Source organism: Chrysoperla carnea, chromosome 3 (genome assembly GCF_905475395.1).
Source record: "Chrysoperla carnea chromosome 3, inChrCarn1.1, whole genome shotgun sequence".
NCBI lineage: Eukaryota > Metazoa > Arthropoda > Insecta > Neuroptera > Chrysopidae > Chrysoperla > Chrysoperla carnea.
In genome coordinates, this window is record NC_058339.1 from 6071196 (window position 1) to 6092427 (window position 21232).

Consider the following 21232-nt stretch of genomic DNA (forward strand, 5'->3'; position numbering starts at 1 on the left):
CAATATTTTTAAGCGTTACAAACTTGGGACTAAACTTAGTATACCTTGCATATTACATATATGCATGCTATAAAAACAATTGACTGAGTTAATTGTAGAAACACCATGTTTAATTTTTGAATCGAATCAAAATTTATCGACCACTGTGCCCAATATATTCCCTGAAACATGTTGGACTCTGGTCTAAATAGGAGAAAGTGGTGCAAAACGAGAATACATTCATTTTGATAAGAGTTAATTTATTAATTGAAAAAATGCATGGTTACATAATAAAAATCTTATAATATAATTATAAAATAAATAATTAGTTTGTGTAAAATATAATGAAAAAAAATAGGTCTTCCTTAATTTTAGGAATGAATTTGAATATGATAAATGTTATTTATACAGGTGCGAGTATTAAAACTTAATTTAATTATAAATACTGATTTATACGTTTAAAGTCCGCTAGCAACGGATGACTTCAAATGTAATTCTTCATTAAATTCCTTTACAATCATTTCTCGCAATTTGTGTTTTTGTACTTTTCCAGACAAAGTTCTTGGATAATCTTCGACAATACGTAGATATTTAGGTATTTTAAATTTTGCCAATTTCCCAACTGAATAAGATTCAATTTCATTAAGTGTAATCGTTGAATTTTCTATTACACGCAAGCAAACCATTATTTCCTCACCCATACGCTCATCTGGAACACCGAATACCTAGAAGACAATAATAATCAATTTAGTATTTGCTAAGTGTCTAGTTGATTAAGTGTCTTAAGTATCACGATTTTACATACCTGGCTATCAACAATTTTTGGATGCGTGTTCAGAAAATCTTCAATTTCTTTTGGAAATATATTTTCACCGCCTCTAATGATCATATCTTTTAGTCGTCCAACAATTTGTCCGTATCCACTTTCATATAATACGAATTGATCACTAAAAAAAATGAATGTATGCAAATATTTGAGACTCATTATTAGAGCTTGGGAAAGTTAAGACAAAAATTAAGGGTAAAATTTTTGTCTGCCTGTCTGTGGCATCGTAGCAACTAGACAGATGAACCGATTTTGATTTTTTTGGTTTCGTTTGAAAGGTAATTTAATGAAAAAACTACAAAATTGGCGATGATCTTCAAAATTTGTTCAGTTTAGAAAAAGCTTTAAAGAAAACGGTATTTTTTTGGGAACTGCCTTATCAACTCACCCCGTTTTTATCCAACCATCACGTCCTTTGGTTTCTTTTGTTTTCTCTTCGTCGTCATAATACTCCAACATGGCACAATTTCCTCGAATGTGTAACTCACCCGGTTTTCCAAAAGGAACTAATTTACCATTTTCATCTACAACCTAAAACAAAATACATTAGGGGACCATTTTTGAATGAGATACTGACATGTTAGCCAATGGGAGCCAATATCGAATCACAGTACTTTCTGGATCTTGTTTCAAAAGAAGAAAGTTTATGGGATTTATTATACCATGTATTTACGAAGTATATCAAGTTTTTTCCCAAGTTTGTAACGCTTAAAAATATTGATTTTACGAACAAAATTTTGGTATAGGTTAAACATACCTTTGCCTCAACATGATCTGCTAAGTGTCCGACAGTCTCTGTCGCGCACATTTTACTTTCATTCGGAAGTGATTGAAATACCACAGCAGTTGTTTCTGTCATTCCATAAATGGACTAAAAATGGATAAATAAATTAATATCAATCAGTTGTATACGAATTTGATCTGGATGTATCTTAAGTACCTTAACTTTCTTAACTTGTAAAGTTTTTAACTTATCCTGGAATAATACTGGTGGACATGGTGCACCACCGGTAATTGTATATTTCAAACTCGAAAGATCAAAATTATGTTCTTTTTGTAGTTTTATGACATCTACAAACATTGTCGGTGTTCCATTAAGGTAGGTACATTTTTCTGTTTCAATTGTTTTTAAGGTTTTCAATGGATTGTAACTTTTACTTGGTACAACAACTGTTGATCCTGAGAATAACGCCGGACATATAATAACGTCCGTTGCTAGTACATGGAAAAATGGTGATTGCAAACAAATTTTGTGGTGTTCGTCGTATAACTCTAATCGTTCTGTCACTGGGTATGAATTGTTAACATAATTATTATGTGATAATAAAGCTGCTTTTGGTTTTCCTGTTGTTCCCTAAAATTAATCATAACTAGTTAATTAAATGTTACCCTTATATTTGAGCGAAATATAAATTGTTTTGGGTTTCTTTTAAAGGGTTAATAAGATCCCGGAAAATCCCGAATTAATCCCAATTAATCAACTTACTGAGCTAAACTGAATACAAAATCCGTCGTCTGGCGATACTTTGTCTCTTGCAGTATTTAGAATTTCAAGTTTACAAGTATTCCCCACTTCCAGAATATTTTTAAATTGAAATGCTCCACTAAAAATATAAGAAAATAATAATTAATTTAACTTTGGTAAAGAAACTACACGAACATTTAAAAAAGTCCAATAAAAGTTGACTTAAAAAATTAATAAATAGGCAACTTATATTACGTATATGTTATACATATATAAGATTGTGTTTTCCTGGCTGACTGTCAAATAATTGAAAAACTCTATATATAATATATATAATATATACGTAATACAAGTTGCCTATTTACTAATTTTATAGATCAAATTTTACGTGGATCGTAAATAAATCGATTTTCTTCTTTTATTGTACTATATTTTCTATTAAAAAATATATCTTACTGTAATTTATTTTCAGATGACAAAATAACTCGTGGTAAGCTTTGTGAAGTAAAACTTTCTAAATCTTCTTTACTAGAATTTTTCAGATTAGGAAATAGTTCATTAATCATTTCAAAATAATTATGTGCTCGAAATGATTTGGGTGTAATGATTCCGGAAACATGCGCTTTCTTTAAACTGTATTTTAATTCTGGTATTTGATAAACAGGATTCATTAAAACCTAAAAATTAGTATCTATAAGTTAGTAATTTGAATTTTAAATAATTTTTCGTTGTTGAAAATTTACCGAAATTACACCAATTTTGGCAGTAGCAAAAAATGAAATTAACCAATCTAATGTGTTTGGACCCCATAATGCTACCTTGTCTTCTTTTTTAAAACCAAGGGTTAATAATCCAGCAGCTAAATTATCAGTCTAAAAAATACGAAATATTTAAAAACATTCACACAATTATTTAGAATGGATTGCGTCGGAAATATCGGTCAAAATATTTTTCGTTTTTAAATTATGCGCAAAATCTCAAACTCTGACTAAAAGTAAAATAATTTATTCTCTTACTTGTTCTTTTAATTCTTTAAATGTGATTCTTTTATTTTCTTCACAAAGTACGTATGCGTTTCGATCTGGATAACGTTTCGCTGCCTCATCCACTAAATCACCAATCGTCTTGTATAACATTGGATTCTTTCCCACATGATGTAAATAACTGCCTTTGTTGCTCGATGCATGGTATTTACTACGATATTTTAAAATAATTTTGATAGTTATTGAAGTATAAAAAAATTATATACTTTATACACAGAGGAACACGAATCACGAATTTTTCATCATTAAATATTGATAAACTATTAAATTAAATTTATAAATAAGTAATTACCATTGTTGAATATAAAATTGACGACTTGCAGTCAACAATATTGATACAGTAGGATTATTTCTTAAATTAACCATTTTTGTTCAATTTGGTCATAAAAAGTTTTTTCAATATATAAATCACAGAAACATTACTCACAATAGCAATAATAATAATCAGTGACAATGATGACTCCTCACGAAAATTTGTCACTTTTATAGTAACATTCATCGGGAAAATAAAGGAAACTAAACACATCAGTCAAGTGTGACTATATTGCAGTGTTTTAATGATTCTGTATTACAAAATAGTAGTTTGTGTATTTAGTAGAAAAAGAAATACATTCCCGAACGCCTATAGAATTGGAAGAACCATTGGAGTCCGGGAATGTGCTTCTTCTACGAAATTTACACTTTTTTTCTGAAATTGTTAAAAAAAACAACGACTTTAAGTACTGCTTTGTCGCTAGAAAGTTTGTCTTTTATTTTAAATGGCTACTGTTAATGAAACAAATAACAGTACGGGAAAGTAAAGATTTGGATACTAATTTGGCTATAGTTTGAAAATATGTGAGGTAGTGGAAATGCGTGCGGTAGTAAAGTCGTTTAGGGACATGTGTAGCCGCTAGATTCAGCCAATAAACCAAGAAGATAAAGCGTATTGGAATCTAACATCTACCGAATTACTGGTATATACGATCCTACCCACTCGATGGTTAAAAATACAATATAAAAATTGCTTGCCCTGTTCGCAAAGTTCAAAATGAAGCTTCATACTTTTTAGGCCCAAAATCATATTTAAACATAAATGGCATAAAATTATCTTTCCAATTAACTCAATTTATAATAGCGCTATTATTATTAGCGCAAATGTATTAATATTCTGGCAATATTTACACAAACGATGTTAAATTGAAATTTGTAAAGTAGGTGTATTTTTAATAAAATCGTTTAAATCTTAAACATTTCGGTATCTTTAGAATTCTTAAAAGTGTTATTATCTGTTTGGTACGGAGTACTAATATGCATTAGTTTAAAACGTGCATCTACTTTCTTCGAAAATTATTTGTCATGGTAGAGGTTAGATTGTAGTGATAATGTAACAATTTATAAAATCTTCTATGTAAAGCTGGTCTAACAACAAATTTCATTTATCCAAACTTTAAATTTATTTTATAAGAAATTCAATGAACTTCTTGTTCCAAGCTGCTGTGAGATAAACACGCACGGAACGGATTCCGCCATGAACATATCAAAACCTTTGTTAATTTCCAAAATTTGTGGTAGGTAGCCATATTTTTATTGCTCAAAGAAAGACTTTTCATTTGATATGCCACACGAGACATCGATACACTTGGAATTAGTTATTCCTGTAAACTACGAGCCTTATATTCTATACATACCTCATGTGCGAGGAAAACAATTATAAACTAATATTGAGTACATTAAACATAGTTTCGAAAATGTAATTACGCTAAACTTTTTTGCTAAAATTTGAGAATAGTTTAGCGTTATTATATTTTCGAAATTATGGTCCTTAATGTACCCAAAAATGGTAAGTGGAAGTCATGTTTATATATATTATGAACCATATATTATCTGGTTTTTCTTAAGAACGAAGAGTCCGTAATCTTGGAATTACTCTGACTTTTTACGTAAAATATCTCTGATTAATTTTGGAAAAACTTTTTAGGGGTGTCTAAAAACTCGGTAAAATGCAGTCTTCGAACTGCTTAATAAGTTTTACATGGATCTTTCCATACTTTTTCTGAATTTTTTAGACTGACTCATTCTTCTAGAATTGTTTTTCAGATATAATTCAGACAAAATATTGTGATACTTCATTTATAATAAAAATAGTTAATGAAATTTGAATCAGGAGAGAATATGTTGCCATTAAAAAATTTAAATGTCATCATTTCATAATAAATATTGATAATAATAACTATTGATAACTATTTTCGTAGAAAATCATAATTTTAATATTATTGATATTTTTTTTTGGAATGCCTGATACGATTTGAGCTCAAAGTGCAATTAATAAAGAGAATCTCCTTATTATTATAATTTAAATAAGATAACGTTTTTTTTTTTGCTTTTATAATAAAATAATTTTATCATAATAAAAAATTTCCTTGATGTAATTAACAAAAGGATTATGTAAATAATAAATGTGTATTAAGTCAGTAGCGTTACATTATTATTATGTCGTGGAGAGCTGATTAAAATTTTATTCGTTCATAAAGATAAAGAATTCGATTTTTTGGATAGCACAGGCAAATTTGATACCATTTTATTGGAATTTTATTGGAAACCTACTATTGTTTTGTCATTCTTTTCAACTGTGATGTCAATCTTTCGCTAGCTGTCACTTATGTGTTTAATTCCGGGAACAGAACTCCTTATTCTTGAAACCTGTTAGACCTAGGTTAATTTTGATCATAAATATGAAAAGTGTGACCCAAATTTATTAGGATTACATACTTGGTTTATCAAAATTGGATAAAATTTGGATGTGAGAGAGCAGAATTAATTTTTTTGGATTCTGATGACGTCATAAAGTTAAAAAATTTGATTTTTTTGATAACACATGCAAATTTGATCCGATCTTATTGGAATTTTTTTTGAAACCCACTAATTTTGGATCGTTATTTTCAGCTGTGATGTATTTTGAGTCAAATATAGTGTCCATTTTTCCATTTTTGATGAATGCGGCTATGATTGATAAGTGTTTAATGTTTATATGCATAGTACCTAAACAGACGCAAAAAAATATAAAACATAAAATGTCAATTTATCAAGACTCTTAAAAAAAAAGTGAATGATTTTGTTTACTCGAGAACTTTATTTTATTATTTATTGTAAAGTTTTACATTAATAGATTATTTATAAAATTGTATTTTTACAAATTTAAAGATAAAGTTATTATTTTACTGATAAAATTTGAAATTAATTTTGAGAGTTCAAGAAATGCTTACAGGGTTAATTATATCGATAACTATATCGATATAGAATTTAAAATGATTCGACATTTTTTGATGCCATGTGTTTTGCAAATAAAATTATTGTACGCATAATTGAACAGAGCGCAAATAAAATTTTCGTAGATTCTGAATTGTTAATTTATTTCACTGAACACATTTTTTCTCCACTTTCATTTACAAGCTTTTTAACAAAAAAAGTATTTTAACAAAAGTATTAATGTTGGGCAAACGATTCGGAAGCTATGATGCTTAAGATAAAGAAGAGATTATTCGGCAAAAATTCCTGCTTTTATGCAAGTGTTTAAATAAGAGAACGACTTTATTTTTAGCTTAGTTATTAATATTACAAAAGGAAAACTCGTTTTGAGCATAAGAGTTTGATTTATAGTACATGAGACGGTAAAAGATCAACCTTCACCCAAGTCAAGAGTTCAAGACTTAAAAAACGAGGCATATAAATAAATTTTAATCAATTTTTTTTTTCATAACGTGTTTTTGCAGATAATCCTTTTCCATTATTTCCGTTAAAAGGATGAAGGTCAATTTTATACGGTCTCTCAGGCTATAAGATTAAGTGCACTGATTTATGAACTGTGTAGAAGTATCATATTAATCGATTATTCCTTATAATCACTGCTCGATTCTGTCTTTGTTAAATTTGAAACAAGGTCTTCGTTTTCTATTAAAACATTATTTTGTTGAGACTCAGATACAAGTTCCTTAGATTGTTTGAATTCGCTTGTTTTTGGAGATTCGAATGATATTTGCACACATGGATTGTTAGATTTTGTTTCTTTCGAAGATAATATGGATACATTATCTATCACTTTTCCAATTTCTTCGATGTTAGTCTTTACATCGTCGATAGATTCTTGTTTTGGTTGAAATTTTAATAGTTTTGGAGTAGACTTAAATAATTTCCGTAATAAATTTTTATTTTCATTTTCTTTTGTTTGTTTCTGGTCTACATCATTTTCTGCGGCTTTTGATTTTTCGTTTACCGTTTGAATGGTGGTGACAGGTGATCCCGACGTTTTAACGCTTTCCTTGGGAATATTTACATGTTTCTTATCATCAAGTATACTTTCAGAACTTAACGTTTTGCTAATAGTAATTACGGGAATGTTATCGGACCAAACAGAACCATCTGAACTTTGACGTTGTTGTTTAATTTGTTGTTTTTTATCCGTTCGTTGTTCTTTACTTATTTGTGGTTTACTATTTTTCTCTTTAATTTTTCGAGATGGTTGTGTTGTATTTTCATGTTTTATTTTACCATCTTCTGGCAAAGAATCATGTAATTCGGTATCGGTTCCATCATCTTCTGTTTGCATTGATTGCATACCAAAGGCGTTTTTCATGATTTTGGCCATTATTTCTGAAATAAATATACTTTAAGTTTAGTTTGTGAGGCGAAATACATATAACTTGCAATATCTTATAAACTGCTTACGATTTTTACTTGCCTCTTTTTTTATTTTCAGTTTTCGCATCGACTTGATCATCGCCATGTTTTCCACTTGAATCAAATCCAGGAACTTGAGGACAAGCATCTTGACTATTTTGTTTAGTTGTTACAGCCATTGTTGAAAATATTTTTTTCCATTTACCATACGGAGTGTTATCAAAAGAGGATTTACTCTTATAACGTTTATCGGCAATTTGGAACATTTTTCTACGTTCTTCTGTGCGTTCCTTTCTGAGCTGTACCTGTAAATTCAACAGTAATTTATATTGCACCTCTATTCACAGAAACAGTCAAATGTCAATTTTTGTACCAAATAAATGAATTTAATTGGAAGAAATTTCCAATTCATGCCAATTGAATTCTGATTCAATCCAATAAAACTATTTGGAAGTTAACAATTGGTTCCAATTCATGAATGGAATCGAATTGGAAATTTCATATTGGATTCTATTGGATTGAATCGGAATTCAATCAGAATGAATTGGAAATTTGAATCGGAATTGAATCGAACTTTTTTATCAGAGTGTGTTCTAAATCGACTGTGGGTAAAATGTCCATAACGCGATTGGTAAAGGGATAACGCTTAGAAAAACTCCCGACAGTTTATTTTCAAAGCTGTAAAACAATGCTAAAAAGTTCAAATTTGAATTTATCGAAATTCTAAAAAGAACTTGATGATGAACTTAATTACGAAAAAAGAACTTACCTTCAAATCAAGATTCGCTTCACGTAAGGCATTCGACAAAGACATCAAATAATAAATGATTAAAATTAGTAAAACTAATAATGGTATAACGATTCCAGGTGATGCAATATAATCTAAAACTTGATGAAATTTCTGTGGTAAAATTTCATGTAAGAAATCTGTAAACATTTTTGATATTGTTGCATATTCCGAAAATGGTCCACAATGATGCGATGGTTTCACCCAAACAATTGCATAACCAACCGGTAACACACATAAAAATAACATTGTCAATAATAATGCAAAATAAAAATTATTTGAACGTGACGCTCTGAACACAATTTCATGTGGTACATTACAAGTTAATACAGTCCATGAACGTAAATACATCATGATGATTAATTTTATCAAATTGATTGCAACTATTCCAGGTGAAAAGAACATTCCCATCCATACTAGACCTTGATTGTTTACTAAATGTAGAATATTTTCAGCAATTTTAAAATCACCATATTGTGGGAAATTCTTTTCTAAATCCCAACACCAACAATTATTCATATATCGAACGAATAATGCCCGAAAAAAGTCTACTAATAATGTTGATACAACAGTAAAGACCTGAAACAAATGTAATATTTATATACTATAACCGGTCAAAAATACTTTTACTGGCAAAATCAGGCAAAGTAACTTTTGACCGGAGGCTTTCAATAATGGTGAATAGTCAAAAGTACCCAAAAGTTGCCCAATGAAGCTGATCAAAAGTAGTTTTGACTAACTGATTTTTTCTTACTTTTACTTTTACAACTGTCAGTTTTTGAAGTATTTTTTACTTTTTCTTTGTATTAGGCATGGCCAAAGCGTGAATCGGTGAATATGAACGTAATAACTGGGATAACCAAAAAGCCTAAAAACCCTCAGACCCGAGCTACTAACTCGACCCCATTAAAGGCCTGGCCAACCGTGGATCACTGAGTGGACACAATCACAGGGTTACCGTAAAGGCAAAAAAACCCACAGACCCTTGCTATATCGACCCCATTTTCTTGCAACCCTGTCGCCCGGCTTCAGACTCCTACTAGGAATATAGAGGAGTATTGAAATCGCCTGGATTGTCTCAGAGCTATTCTTCTCCAATCTTGACTTAAGAAATCAAAAAACGCCTCCTGAAAAAGACTTCGAAATTCGTGCTTACCAAATCTGTTACTGTCAACTTAACTAGTTCCTGACCAAACGATGTTTCCCAGCATAAATTCCGCATTTTTTTTCGTATATGCAATGGATATTTTTGTTCATTTGGTAAACGCGTTGTAAATGTATGCCCCATATTTCGACCTTGTATAAGTTTTGAAGCACTGGCCATGTTATCGTCTTCAATCGTATCATTATCACAAACCATAATTACACATAATTTTGTATAGTTTTTATTCGCATCAGGAAATGTCGATGCTGTGGTCGGAATAAAATTCGTTGTCTGATTATTTGACAAAATTTTCATATCACTTTCTGTAGTATTTCTATTCTGTTCTGATTCATCATTTAAAATTTCATCGTATAAACTCTGTTCAAGATTCGAGTCCGTTAATTCACTCAAGTAAAAATTTTGTTGTAAATTTACATCCGTAAAATCATTTGTTGAATTTTGTATATTATTTGTAAAATTTAGAGAAAAATCAGTGATATTTTCATTTGGTTGAGTAGATGTTTCATTTATCCAATTAAAATCACTTTTATTGGTTGTAGAACTAAATGTTATCTCTGACGTGTAGTTTGTAATGGGAGTTGTAACGGCTGATGTAATTAATAACGCTGTCATAACTGTCGTCATATTTTGCGTTCGGTCAGTACAATTCACCATAATTTCACGACAAACTTTTGGTATTATTGTGGAAGTTTCATGAGACATTTGAGTACTTATATTATTTACAATAGTAGTAATCGAACTAGTTAATTGTTCGGATAATGTCGATACGAATGTTTCAGTTGTATTTGGTATTGAAGTTGTCAAAGTGGAAATGCCATTAATTGTGGCAGGAATGTTTATGAGTTCTTGTAATTCTTTTGTCTAAAAATCAAATATAAATTAGTTCACCAAATTTTCGAGAAAGATGTGAAATTTTAGCTTCTATCAACTTAATTTTTATACAGGGTGGGGCCTTTAAAAATTTCACTTACCATATCTCCAATTTTATCGAACAAAGCAATTATAAGTGAATATAAATTTAGTAAGTTCAGCAGCATAATTCTGAAATATAATAAAATAAACTTAATAATCAAATAAACTTAAATTGTATTGTATTGTCATCAGTCCTGGATAAGTACGCCAAAGGGGTCAAAATAATGTTTAAAGTTTCCGTTACATACTAACATACAAACATACCAACATACTAACATACATGTGAAGCTTATAAAACTGTGTTAAAAAGGCACAAATTTTAATTGAAAATATATTAGAATTTATTATTGAACAATATTTTATATAACCGTTCGTAGTGATGAGGAAATGAATTGATTTACCTAAATAATTGAACACGTAATTGTTTTCGAGGATGGTAAAATTCCAATAAACCCAAAATTTCAAAAAATATGGGAAATATTGATGCAATTAACGTTAAACAGATATTAATTTCATTTTTTCTCCACCAGCTCGTATCAGCACCAGCTTCAGATGACCTTTGAACAACCCATATTACAACGAACGCAGATATTCCCAATAGTATGAGTATAACAAAATTAACAAATATTCGGGATACAATAATTTTCCAGCTGAAAACCATAATCAGTCTCATTTTTAATTTATTTCTAGGCATGAAACAAGAATCAACTTAGATTTAAAAAATTTCAAATACTTTCGCTCTTCACGCTTCTTCTCTGCCTCTTCCAATAGTGCTTCCTTGAAACCAAGTACTAGTGATGATACTCTATTTTGAGCTGTTTCAGGATTACCAATCATATAATCCCAACCAGTGAAAATTTTCCACGTAAATATACATTCATCCTCTTTTTCGGACATTTTTGATAGTCTAGAATTGGCAGCCATTCTGTTGAATTAAATAAAAATAATTCAATGATAAGTAAATTCAAAGACTGGTAAAAGAATCCTTTGCAAGAACTTTGACTTTATTAAAAAACATAAAGTATAAACTAACTTTCTAAGAGTAGCAATAAAACTATAAACGTAGACTACCAAACCGGTAACAAAATATGCTAATGGCAGACGATATCCTCCAGTTCCATTACGATTCGAATAGTAGCCATAAAAAAGTGGTGAATACTTTAAAATTCCTTCAAAATTTACAAGAGTTACTAAATCGCCTGATCGTTTTTTTTCATCTTCTAACATTTCTTTACGATCACCAGAATATTTCCAATCGGCAGTTAATACTTCTGGTATTGTTACAAATGATATTAATGTTATTGCAATTACTAAATTCACCCAAAGTAACCACCGTAAGAATGTAAAATATGAAGCCACTACTGAACCGAATTGTGATTCAATTTGTTTGATTCGCATTTCCCAAGGTGTTAAATATTTTGATAAATTTACGATTTCTCGTTTAATATATTGAAATTTCTGAAAAAGAAAGGAATTAAAAATTATTTAACAGAAAAGAAATTGCTGGGCCTAGCGAGGAGATTGTCAGACAATCATGTTAAATTGTAATCTGTCTGCCAATGAAATATCAGTCCTCACGAACATTCTCAAGACACTTAGATACATATTTTAACTCTGAATAAATCTCCTAGCTTAAATGCCCACTTGAAGTTGTACGTAGATTACTTTATTTGCAAGGAGACGATATCGTTTAACGACATCCCGTGTATTATGTGATGCAGCTAATCGTTGATGTAAAGCGCCTTCATGTTGTTTGACATAAGCATGAGCCAATTGCACCAATCGTAGTTTACGTCGCATAGGCCACGGTTGTGTTCGTACAGCACTTAAAACTTCCTTATGCAATTTTAATAGTTCATACATTTCTTCAGATCCAGTTGTTTCATCAACAGAAATTACAGTTCTGAATACAAAATTTCAAAAATAAATTTTTAGGAATATTATCAAATTTCCATTACTTACTCGCCAGAGCTATTGGTATATACTGATTGCCTTCGTCCTGAGTAAAGGGATTCAACATCAGGACTAAATGGAGAACTTGTACGCCGCCGAGAAGAACGGCGGCGTGATTTTCTGGTTGAAGCTCGACGCATTATGACTGCATTCACACTGGCTGAATAATCATCATCTTCAGAACTATCTGGATCGGGTGCAGGTAGTCGATCCGAATTATTCATAGCTGAATGATTAGAAATAATAAATATCGTTGGAGATATCGAAAAAAAAAATATTAGAAAAAATGCAAAAACAAAACAATTTGAATTGAGGAACTTTGAAATTAAAATATAATTTTTCAAAAAAAATAAAATTCGATTTATTTTATCAAAAAAAGTCATGATTTCAAAAGAATATGCAACTTGTATAACAAATATAATAAACAATTGCATATATAAAAAAAGTTACTTACATTTTGTTGTAGTTGTAATTAATTTAGGAGATGTTGGTGAAGGAATGTTTACCTTAATCGAAGTGTCACTACACATTGATCGTTCTTCCGGTGCAAATGTTACAGATAAATGATCAGTTGATGATGTTTGAGGAGAAGGTAATTCTACCTGTAAAATGATTTTTTTTTTTTACAAAAAAAATCGTTGTATTTCTTTTTACATGGTATTAATTTCAATTACGTTTATTGATTATTGAATTAAAAATGCTTTGTAAGCATGTTAGCATCAATCGTGATGTTATTATTACCGTGGGTGTGAAATATTGTCATGTTGGAATTTGAAAAGAATATTAGATTCAAGGTGCTTCATATATGAAACATGAAATATAGGCTGAGTCTGTACCAAGCGCGAATTCAGCGCTCAGGAAAAAAGTTAAAAATTCCAATTCTGGAATATAATTGTTTTCAATATGACAATAATTGACCACAATTTTTCTGTTATTCGTTCAAAAACACACAATCTCCATATCTCCATAAATATGAATTTCTCAATATACCAATTAACTGGTAAAATTGAATCTCTTGCCGAATAACAAAATAAAGTCCTGATGAATTCTAAAAGAATTCTTATATTATGATTTGGACGACCGATTAAAAATCTAAATGAACAAACTAACTTTAAAAAACTATTTCATAACAATAATTTTAGGGCTATTTAATTCGAATAGAATAATTTTGTAGTAAAGTAAGTTTCGCAAAGTTAACCTATTTTAAGCTGAGCTGTTGTACAACCTGTGAAACAAATATGCTTGATTTTTCTAATGAATAATATTTATAATTAATTATTCAAATTCCTATTAAAAAATAGGACACTCCTTATCGTATTTTACCATAGACAATAACTATTTAGTTAAAAAAGATGTTATTATCATACATATTATGAAATGTTAGTAGTTAATTAAAAAACGCTATTATGCGGTAAAATTTCTTGGAAAGAAATTTATAGAATGCAAACAAATACGGCATATCAAGGTTGCACAACTGAGAGTGCTAAGAATAGAACAAACGCTTGCCATAATTCTGGGAGCACGAAGAATGTTTAATTTACTTTCTTTTTATTGTATATAGGCAATTTCATTACAGGTAGGATATATAAGTTGCATACTGACAAAATTGTATCTGAATAACCAAATCGATGCCAATATATTTTTGGACCGTAGATCTAAATGATTTTCGATTTTTGCCCCAATTTCCTAGATTAATTGGGTCTAGTTTTCATCATTAGTCAACACGTTAAGCTTTAAAATGAGTGATAAATCATAGAAATTGATAAAGGAATAAGGAAGATAAGATAGGACTACTCTTTCACTTAATTGATTTGTAATAATAGAAATAGGGAAGATATTTAGGGATAGTAAAATCAAGTGTGAAATAAATAAATTTGGCAAATTTAAAATGATTTTACAGGATGTTTCAGTAGGAATAGTACATATCTTAGGTGCGTATTCACTTGCATATAAATTTTAATTACAGAATATTAACGAGACGTATTAACGAATTTCTTACGAATCATTTTATAGTTCCTTTCTTAATCCCGAAAGATTATGTCCATCGCGTCAGAGATAATTATAGTTATATCCTCCTGAAGAAAATTAGTATTCGACTTTCAGAAATACTTGTCATTAAACTTTTGGACCAAATTGTTTCGATAAACTATAATCACTTGATATAATACTTAAATGTTTTTGGAAATTGGGGAAAAAACGCTCCAAGTCTACTGAAAAGCTTACTTATCGAAGGAATTTTTGCTGGTCGGTATCTCTTCTGTAGTTTTGTTATTTTTTCTCACGACTAGGATTTGAGGCTAATAAATAAAAGAGTGCTGAAAAGTGTTTGTTTTTAGAAACCCGAGGTAAGACAAAAAGTAACTGTAAAGATAACCTAATCACTGCTATTGGAGCTAAAATCGCTAAACTTTAAAATAAGTTAAAAATACCTTGCTATTTTAAATCACTTGAACGTTTCTTCCATATGCTTAAAAAATAAATAAATCACAAAATTTTGTTTTACATTTTTTTTTTAAAGTTTGTTCAAAATTATTTTCTCATAATGTGAGTTAAAAATCAAATCAATCGTTTATTTAAACATGAATTAAAAAACACCCAACATTATCACATAATAAATAAAATGCACATAAATTTAATTGTTTTGTATATTAAAACACAGTTTTTATTACAACAAATAAGTGTTTAATGATCAGAGTAAACAACAAACATACATTTAAAAGACTTGTTCAAGAAAATCGCTTACTTAATGTTTACTTACTGTAAAAACACCACAAGAACAGCAAACACATAAAATATAGTTAGAATCGATTGTAGCTAATAGAAAGAAAAAAAAAACTCATGTGCAGAAATAACAATATAAAAACTCAACATGTAGGTATATTAAAAAGGAAAACCACGCCTCAGGGAGCATCCTCTACTTAATTTATGCTTATTACCGATACGTCAAGTGGTGCCACGATTTTACAATATAATCATAATATATTAACCGAAAATTAAGTGTTTGTTTTAATTTAATTTTTTAGATAAGAAAATACCATATATGACTTCCATTCATTCATATATCATTTTTATACTCAAATAAACGCGATTTGAAATTTATTAATTGTTATGGAGTTATGATGTCAAAGAACAAGTTTTTATTGAACTAAAAAGTATAAATTTTACTAAAGTTACTTAGCAGTTGGTTGCCATGGTAGAAAAAAAAAATCTCATTGTCTCGTTTTAAAATTCATTTTGCAAATATGTATAATTAAAACAAGTGAAAACAAACAATTGACTGAGTTTGAGATACAATTTGCGCCTAATTTGTGCTCTCGTGGGTAAACAGTGATGTTTACGAAATAAAAAAAACTTTTTACAAAAAGAAAACCGACTTCAAAAGAAAAACTTTTCCAAAATAAATTAAAATGCCCTAAAAAGTAAAAAAATAACGATAATATAATGTAGTTAAAATTATTGTTATTTTTGGAGTCGATGTCAGCCAAGGAAACAACTCTGACAGAACAGTTTGATACATTAGCTTGGCTGACACCGACTGCAAAAATAACAATAATTTTAACTACATTTTAATTTCTTTTGGAAAAGTTCTTCTGTTGAAGTCGGTTTTCTTTTTGTTAAAAGTTTTTTTTTTTTTTTTGCGATTTTTAGTGAATCTGAAGTACACTAACTAATTTTTCACTAAAAAAAGAATAATCGAAATCGGTTGGCTTGATATTGAGTAATTCGTCCTCTTGTCGCGCATACTTAATGCAAATTTAAGACTTATATGGTTTCCTCATGGATGCCGTTGTCAGAACTGAACCAAAATGAAATGGGACCGCACGGAAAGCATCAGCTTTCAAACAGATGAAGAATCATCAAAATCGGTGTACCAAGTTCTGAGGTAACATACATAAAAATAAAATAAAAATACAGTCGAATTGATAACCTCCTCCTTTTTTGTTTGAAGTCGGTTAAAAATGTTTCAAACAAAAGTTGTTTCTTATTTTATAAGGACGGACCCATGATTAAATTGACCTATGTGGCTCTTTTACGAACTCAATCTCACTGAGCACGCTATAAAACTTTTTTAAATAATTTATTATATACAAATTAAGTTACATGCACAGATTTTGTTATGTCTACTAAAACTAAAACCCAACATTAAAATGGGCTATCATAGGGACCTAGGTGATCACCGAATCAACTACGAATTCAAATTAAAATAAATTATTCAGCTTTAAAAAAAATACTCTGATATATTATGGAAGTGTAATATACTCACGAAATAAAAATCAATTCTTTTAAAATAATTAGATTTTTATGATAAAAATTTTTCACCTAAATACTTTTTACATATTTTCCTTTGTTTGTTTACAATGCTTTGATGCTTTTGAATTTCGTATCTTTTGATAAATTTTTGGATGGAGAGACGTGATTTTAATGTTTTACATGGACTTCTTTCCAAGGAAATTGATTAGCAACGTAACAAAATATTATTTGTATCCTGAGGTTTGAAATATAGATTACTCAAGAGATTTTCATAGACTGAAAAAAAATCTTAGCAGAGCCTAAAATAAAATAAACCGGACTGTCACAACTGGATACTACAGGTTGCCATATTGAAAAAGTTTTTCAAAAAAGTTTTTAAAACTTTTGAAAATTAATATTGAAAAAGATATTCTTATAAGAAAAAGTCGGACGTTAGGATAAAGCTAACAATCCAAAGATTGTTACCAATTTTCACCCTTCAATTTCTCATGCCATCAGGAAATAAGCATATGATTAGTAGTTTAGGGGCTGACATACCGTTATATGGAAAATCCTATCCGTATGATGGTTAGTAGATTGATATATTTTTGTTTCCACTACACTTGGCTGGGAACCATCATCAGTTGCCTGATTTTTTTCTGATCAACTAGCTGAATGTTATTGAGTATTCAATAGTCCTTCGCGGCCAGAAAATTGTTCATTCTAATCCGTTTCCAGTAACCGATTTTTATAGAGGTTATTGGTAAATCCAAATTAAGAGAGGCGGTTAAATTTGTTTCCCTGACTCACATGTTATACTTAATGCAACAGCAAAAACATAGTAATAAAAATAAATGAAACTTGTATGTATTACTAAATGTTTCGTCTTGTTTTGATTAGATAAATCGATAAAGTATAGCAATTTACACTAATATAATATTTGATTATATTAAAATGGGTCAGTCACGAAGGATAAATACTGTTAATATCGTTTAGTAAAGTTGATATGATAAAGGTAGCCGTTAACCTCTAAAACACCATTTATGAGGTTTTGGAGATGCCTTATAAAGAAAAGATATATATAGGTAGGACCATTTTAACATATTATGGCCAATCAAAACATAACTAAGACAAAAGTTGCAGAGTTTATTTAGTTCTCTGGGTATCAGATGCAATGAAAAGGATACCGAGAAAGGTATCATTTTTTGGGACCAATTTTTGGAAATATTTTAATTAGAATTGAAATATTTGAGTTGACTTTTTTCTTTTGAATTATTGTTTTGAATTACCTAATTATTTTACCATTTCACTTTTCAAAATAAATTGAGCCAGGTTTCTTTGACCATTCATTTCCATAGTAATTATTTATATGTTAAAATTATGTCATGCCATTCAGTTTTTTTTTTCAGTTTTAGTTTCCTTCAAATTAAATCAAAAAATTAAAATCGGTTCATTCGTTTAGACGCTACGATGCCACAGACAGACAAACACACAGACACACACACAGAGCGGTCACACTTATAACAATCCTTTTTCTTAGTTCGGGGGTTAAAAATGTTTATTCGAAATGCTGTTATTAATAACTATGTAATATCAAAGTGTAAATATTTTCCGTTTACACTTGACCATTTTGTGAAACTATTGCATATACAAACAACAATAATTGTATGCTGTGAGGAAATAAAAAAACTCAGACACAATAATATAAATATTATATTTTATCTTAATGAAAATTCAATAATATCCATTTATAAAACACTAAGGATATAATGGGATATTGCTTGTAATAGAATTCAATGTTGTTGGATAACATAAAAGACAGGCTAAACGATTATTACATAATTTTTCATGTAACGCTTTAACACGCATATGCATGACTATCCATAGTTTAGTTTGTTTACAGTTTAAAGTTTTAATAAGATGAAATAAATTATTTATGATATTATAAAATTATTAATAATCATAATATTAAATGGTCTTTGAGAACTATTATCAAATATTATTACATAAAAATCATAATTTTAGTTCACCAAAACTGATATAGTACAGTAAAAGATGATACAAATAATGGAAAAAATGAAAGAAACCGCGCCCATTTTGCGTCCGTCATGGAATCTGTTTCTTATAGGTGTCAAATATCATTAGTAAGTTAAAATTGACTTACAAAATTATTGAATAGGCAACTTGAATTACGTATACGTTATACATGTATAATAGTTTATTCGTTTTTTGATAAACATTTAACATTTACGTCATACAAGTTGCCTAATTTTTTTATTAGTTGTTATTGTAATTACTAATTAAATGAACTTTATTAACAAATAGTAACAATTTCACTATTAACTCATGCCTTGCAAATAAAATTTGACACCTAAGAAACACATTCCATGAGAAAAACATTTACCATTTTACCATTTTTGGTGGTCGTTAATCAAAGTGTTTTCCTCGAGTTCTACAATCGTTTCCATACTTCATAGATTTAGAGAGACAATATTTATTTAAATAAAGAATCTAGCACTTTTCGTTCATACAAGGTCGAAAAAACAAAATAATATGTAATTAAAATAATGATAGTATTTAATTAATTTAGGGAATTTTTTTAAATAAATAATAAATACATTATAAATTACCTACTCCCAAAAATAATAAAAATCCTCTATTACATATTTTTGTCTATTTTATATTAAATATAACTTTTTCTATTTATAATTAAAATATTTAGTAAATGAATATAATTTAATTATGTTTTTAATGAAAAATATTCAAATTTGTATATTCAAATCTATACTTATCGATTCCAGTAGCCCAAGCTAATTCCGGGACCTGGACTCCATTTTCTTGAAACCTATTAGAGGTAGGTTAATTTTGATCACAAATTTGAAAAGTATGGCCCAAATTTAGTGAGATTACATACTTGGTTTATCAAAATTGGATAAAATTTGGATGTGATAGAGCCAAATTAAATTTTTTGGATTCTGATGACGTCATAAAGTTAAAAATTCAATTTTTTTGAAAACAGAGGCAAATTTTATCCGATCTCATAGGATTTTTTTTGAAACCCACTAATTTTGGGTTATTCTTTTCAACTGCGGTGTCAGTTTTTTGCTAGCTATCACTTATATGCCTAATTAGGGGACCAGGACTGCATATTCTTGAAACCTATTAGAGCTAGGTTAATTTTGACCACAAATTTAATACTTGCGCAAACTAAATACTTGCCACCGGCGGCGCTATGTACCCTCGTTACGGCTCTGCAACCAGCAAACAAATCAGAAAGATACCGTGCGATAAGGAACATAGCTCCAAAAAAAAAAATCATTCATGGTAAATTTTTATTTGAAAAAAAAAAAAACACACTTTTGATTTAATATTTATACAAACTGTTTTTCATTCAGAAAATAAATTTAGGACCATGATATTAATAGCTTTACTCAATTATGAAACAACGATAACATAACAGCAAATTATACAACATGAAATTAATATGATAGATAATAGATAATAAAAAAACTAATTTAAATTGAAACATACCTCAGTTGGTGTACGAAATTCAACAGAATTTCGTCGAGGCTTGGCTGCATTTATATCTAAACGTAGTATACCTTGCGGTTTTTCTTTAACACGCAATCGAAGTGTTGGTTGTCTTCGTTCATCAACATTTTCATCCGCTACGTTTGACGGTGATACCGACATTACTGCTAGAATTTAGCTGCTGCACTCTCTGTAAAATAATGTATTAGATTAAATATAGATAAATGAACAAAACAAAACATGCCCATTAATAAATATCACCATAACATATCTTTTATTAATTAATAATACTCTTTGTTTTAAAAATATATTTATTTAATATTAAATTTAGTGTTTGTTGCATGCATTTATTTATTTATTCAAATGATGCCGCCTCTTTCGTGCTAAAAAATTCAAATAGCCTCTCTATCTGGCGTTATTTATTAATAATTTTTTTTTGCAAGAAACGTTGTTGGATAAAAAAATTGTATAATTATTTTTATCTTTATAAAAAATAAATATTATAATAGGAAATTTAATTAAAGTAAAAGCCATTAACCACTTTGTAGAAAAAGAAAGTGGAGGTAAATTTAACCCGTCAGCACTCGTTCGGTTATCTTGAATCGCGTGATGAGAGATTTCCTCATAAGTTTGATCGCTATGTGTGTGTGTGTCTGTCTGTCCTGTGGCATAGTAGCGCCTCAAC

General features: G+C 29.3%; 2 protein-coding genes across 2 annotated transcripts; both read right to left on the bottom strand.

Annotated features, from left to right (window-relative positions):
• Positions 1-379: 379 nt before the first annotated feature.
• On the bottom strand, positions 380-3755 carry LOC123295621 (medium-chain acyl-CoA ligase ACSF2, mitochondrial-like). Its single transcript, XM_044877034.1, has 10 exons — positions 3606-3755; positions 3287-3464; positions 3014-3142; positions 2727-2947; positions 2292-2409; positions 1746-2159; positions 1563-1676; positions 1194-1336; positions 785-926; positions 380-704 (listed from the first exon to the last, which is right to left on the bottom strand). The coding sequence occupies exons 1-10, from the start codon at positions 3677-3679 to the stop codon at positions 438-440; spliced, it is 1800 nt and encodes a 599-aa protein (XP_044732969.1). The 5' UTR covers positions 3680-3755; the 3' UTR covers positions 380-437.
• Positions 3756-7181: 3426 nt separating this feature from the next.
• LOC123295051 (transmembrane channel-like protein 3) lies at positions 7182-20709 on the bottom strand. Its single transcript, XM_044876260.1, has 12 exons — positions 20548-20709; positions 13241-13388; positions 12796-13012; positions 12499-12736; positions 11867-12291; positions 11567-11758; positions 11235-11483; positions 10893-10962; positions 9913-10782; positions 8739-9335; positions 8031-8274; positions 7182-7942 (listed from the first exon to the last, which is right to left on the bottom strand). Exons 1-12 carry the CDS (start codon positions 20707-20709, stop codon positions 7182-7184), a joined length of 4173 nt encoding a protein of 1390 aa, XP_044732195.1.
• Positions 20710-21232: the final 523 nt, after the last annotated feature.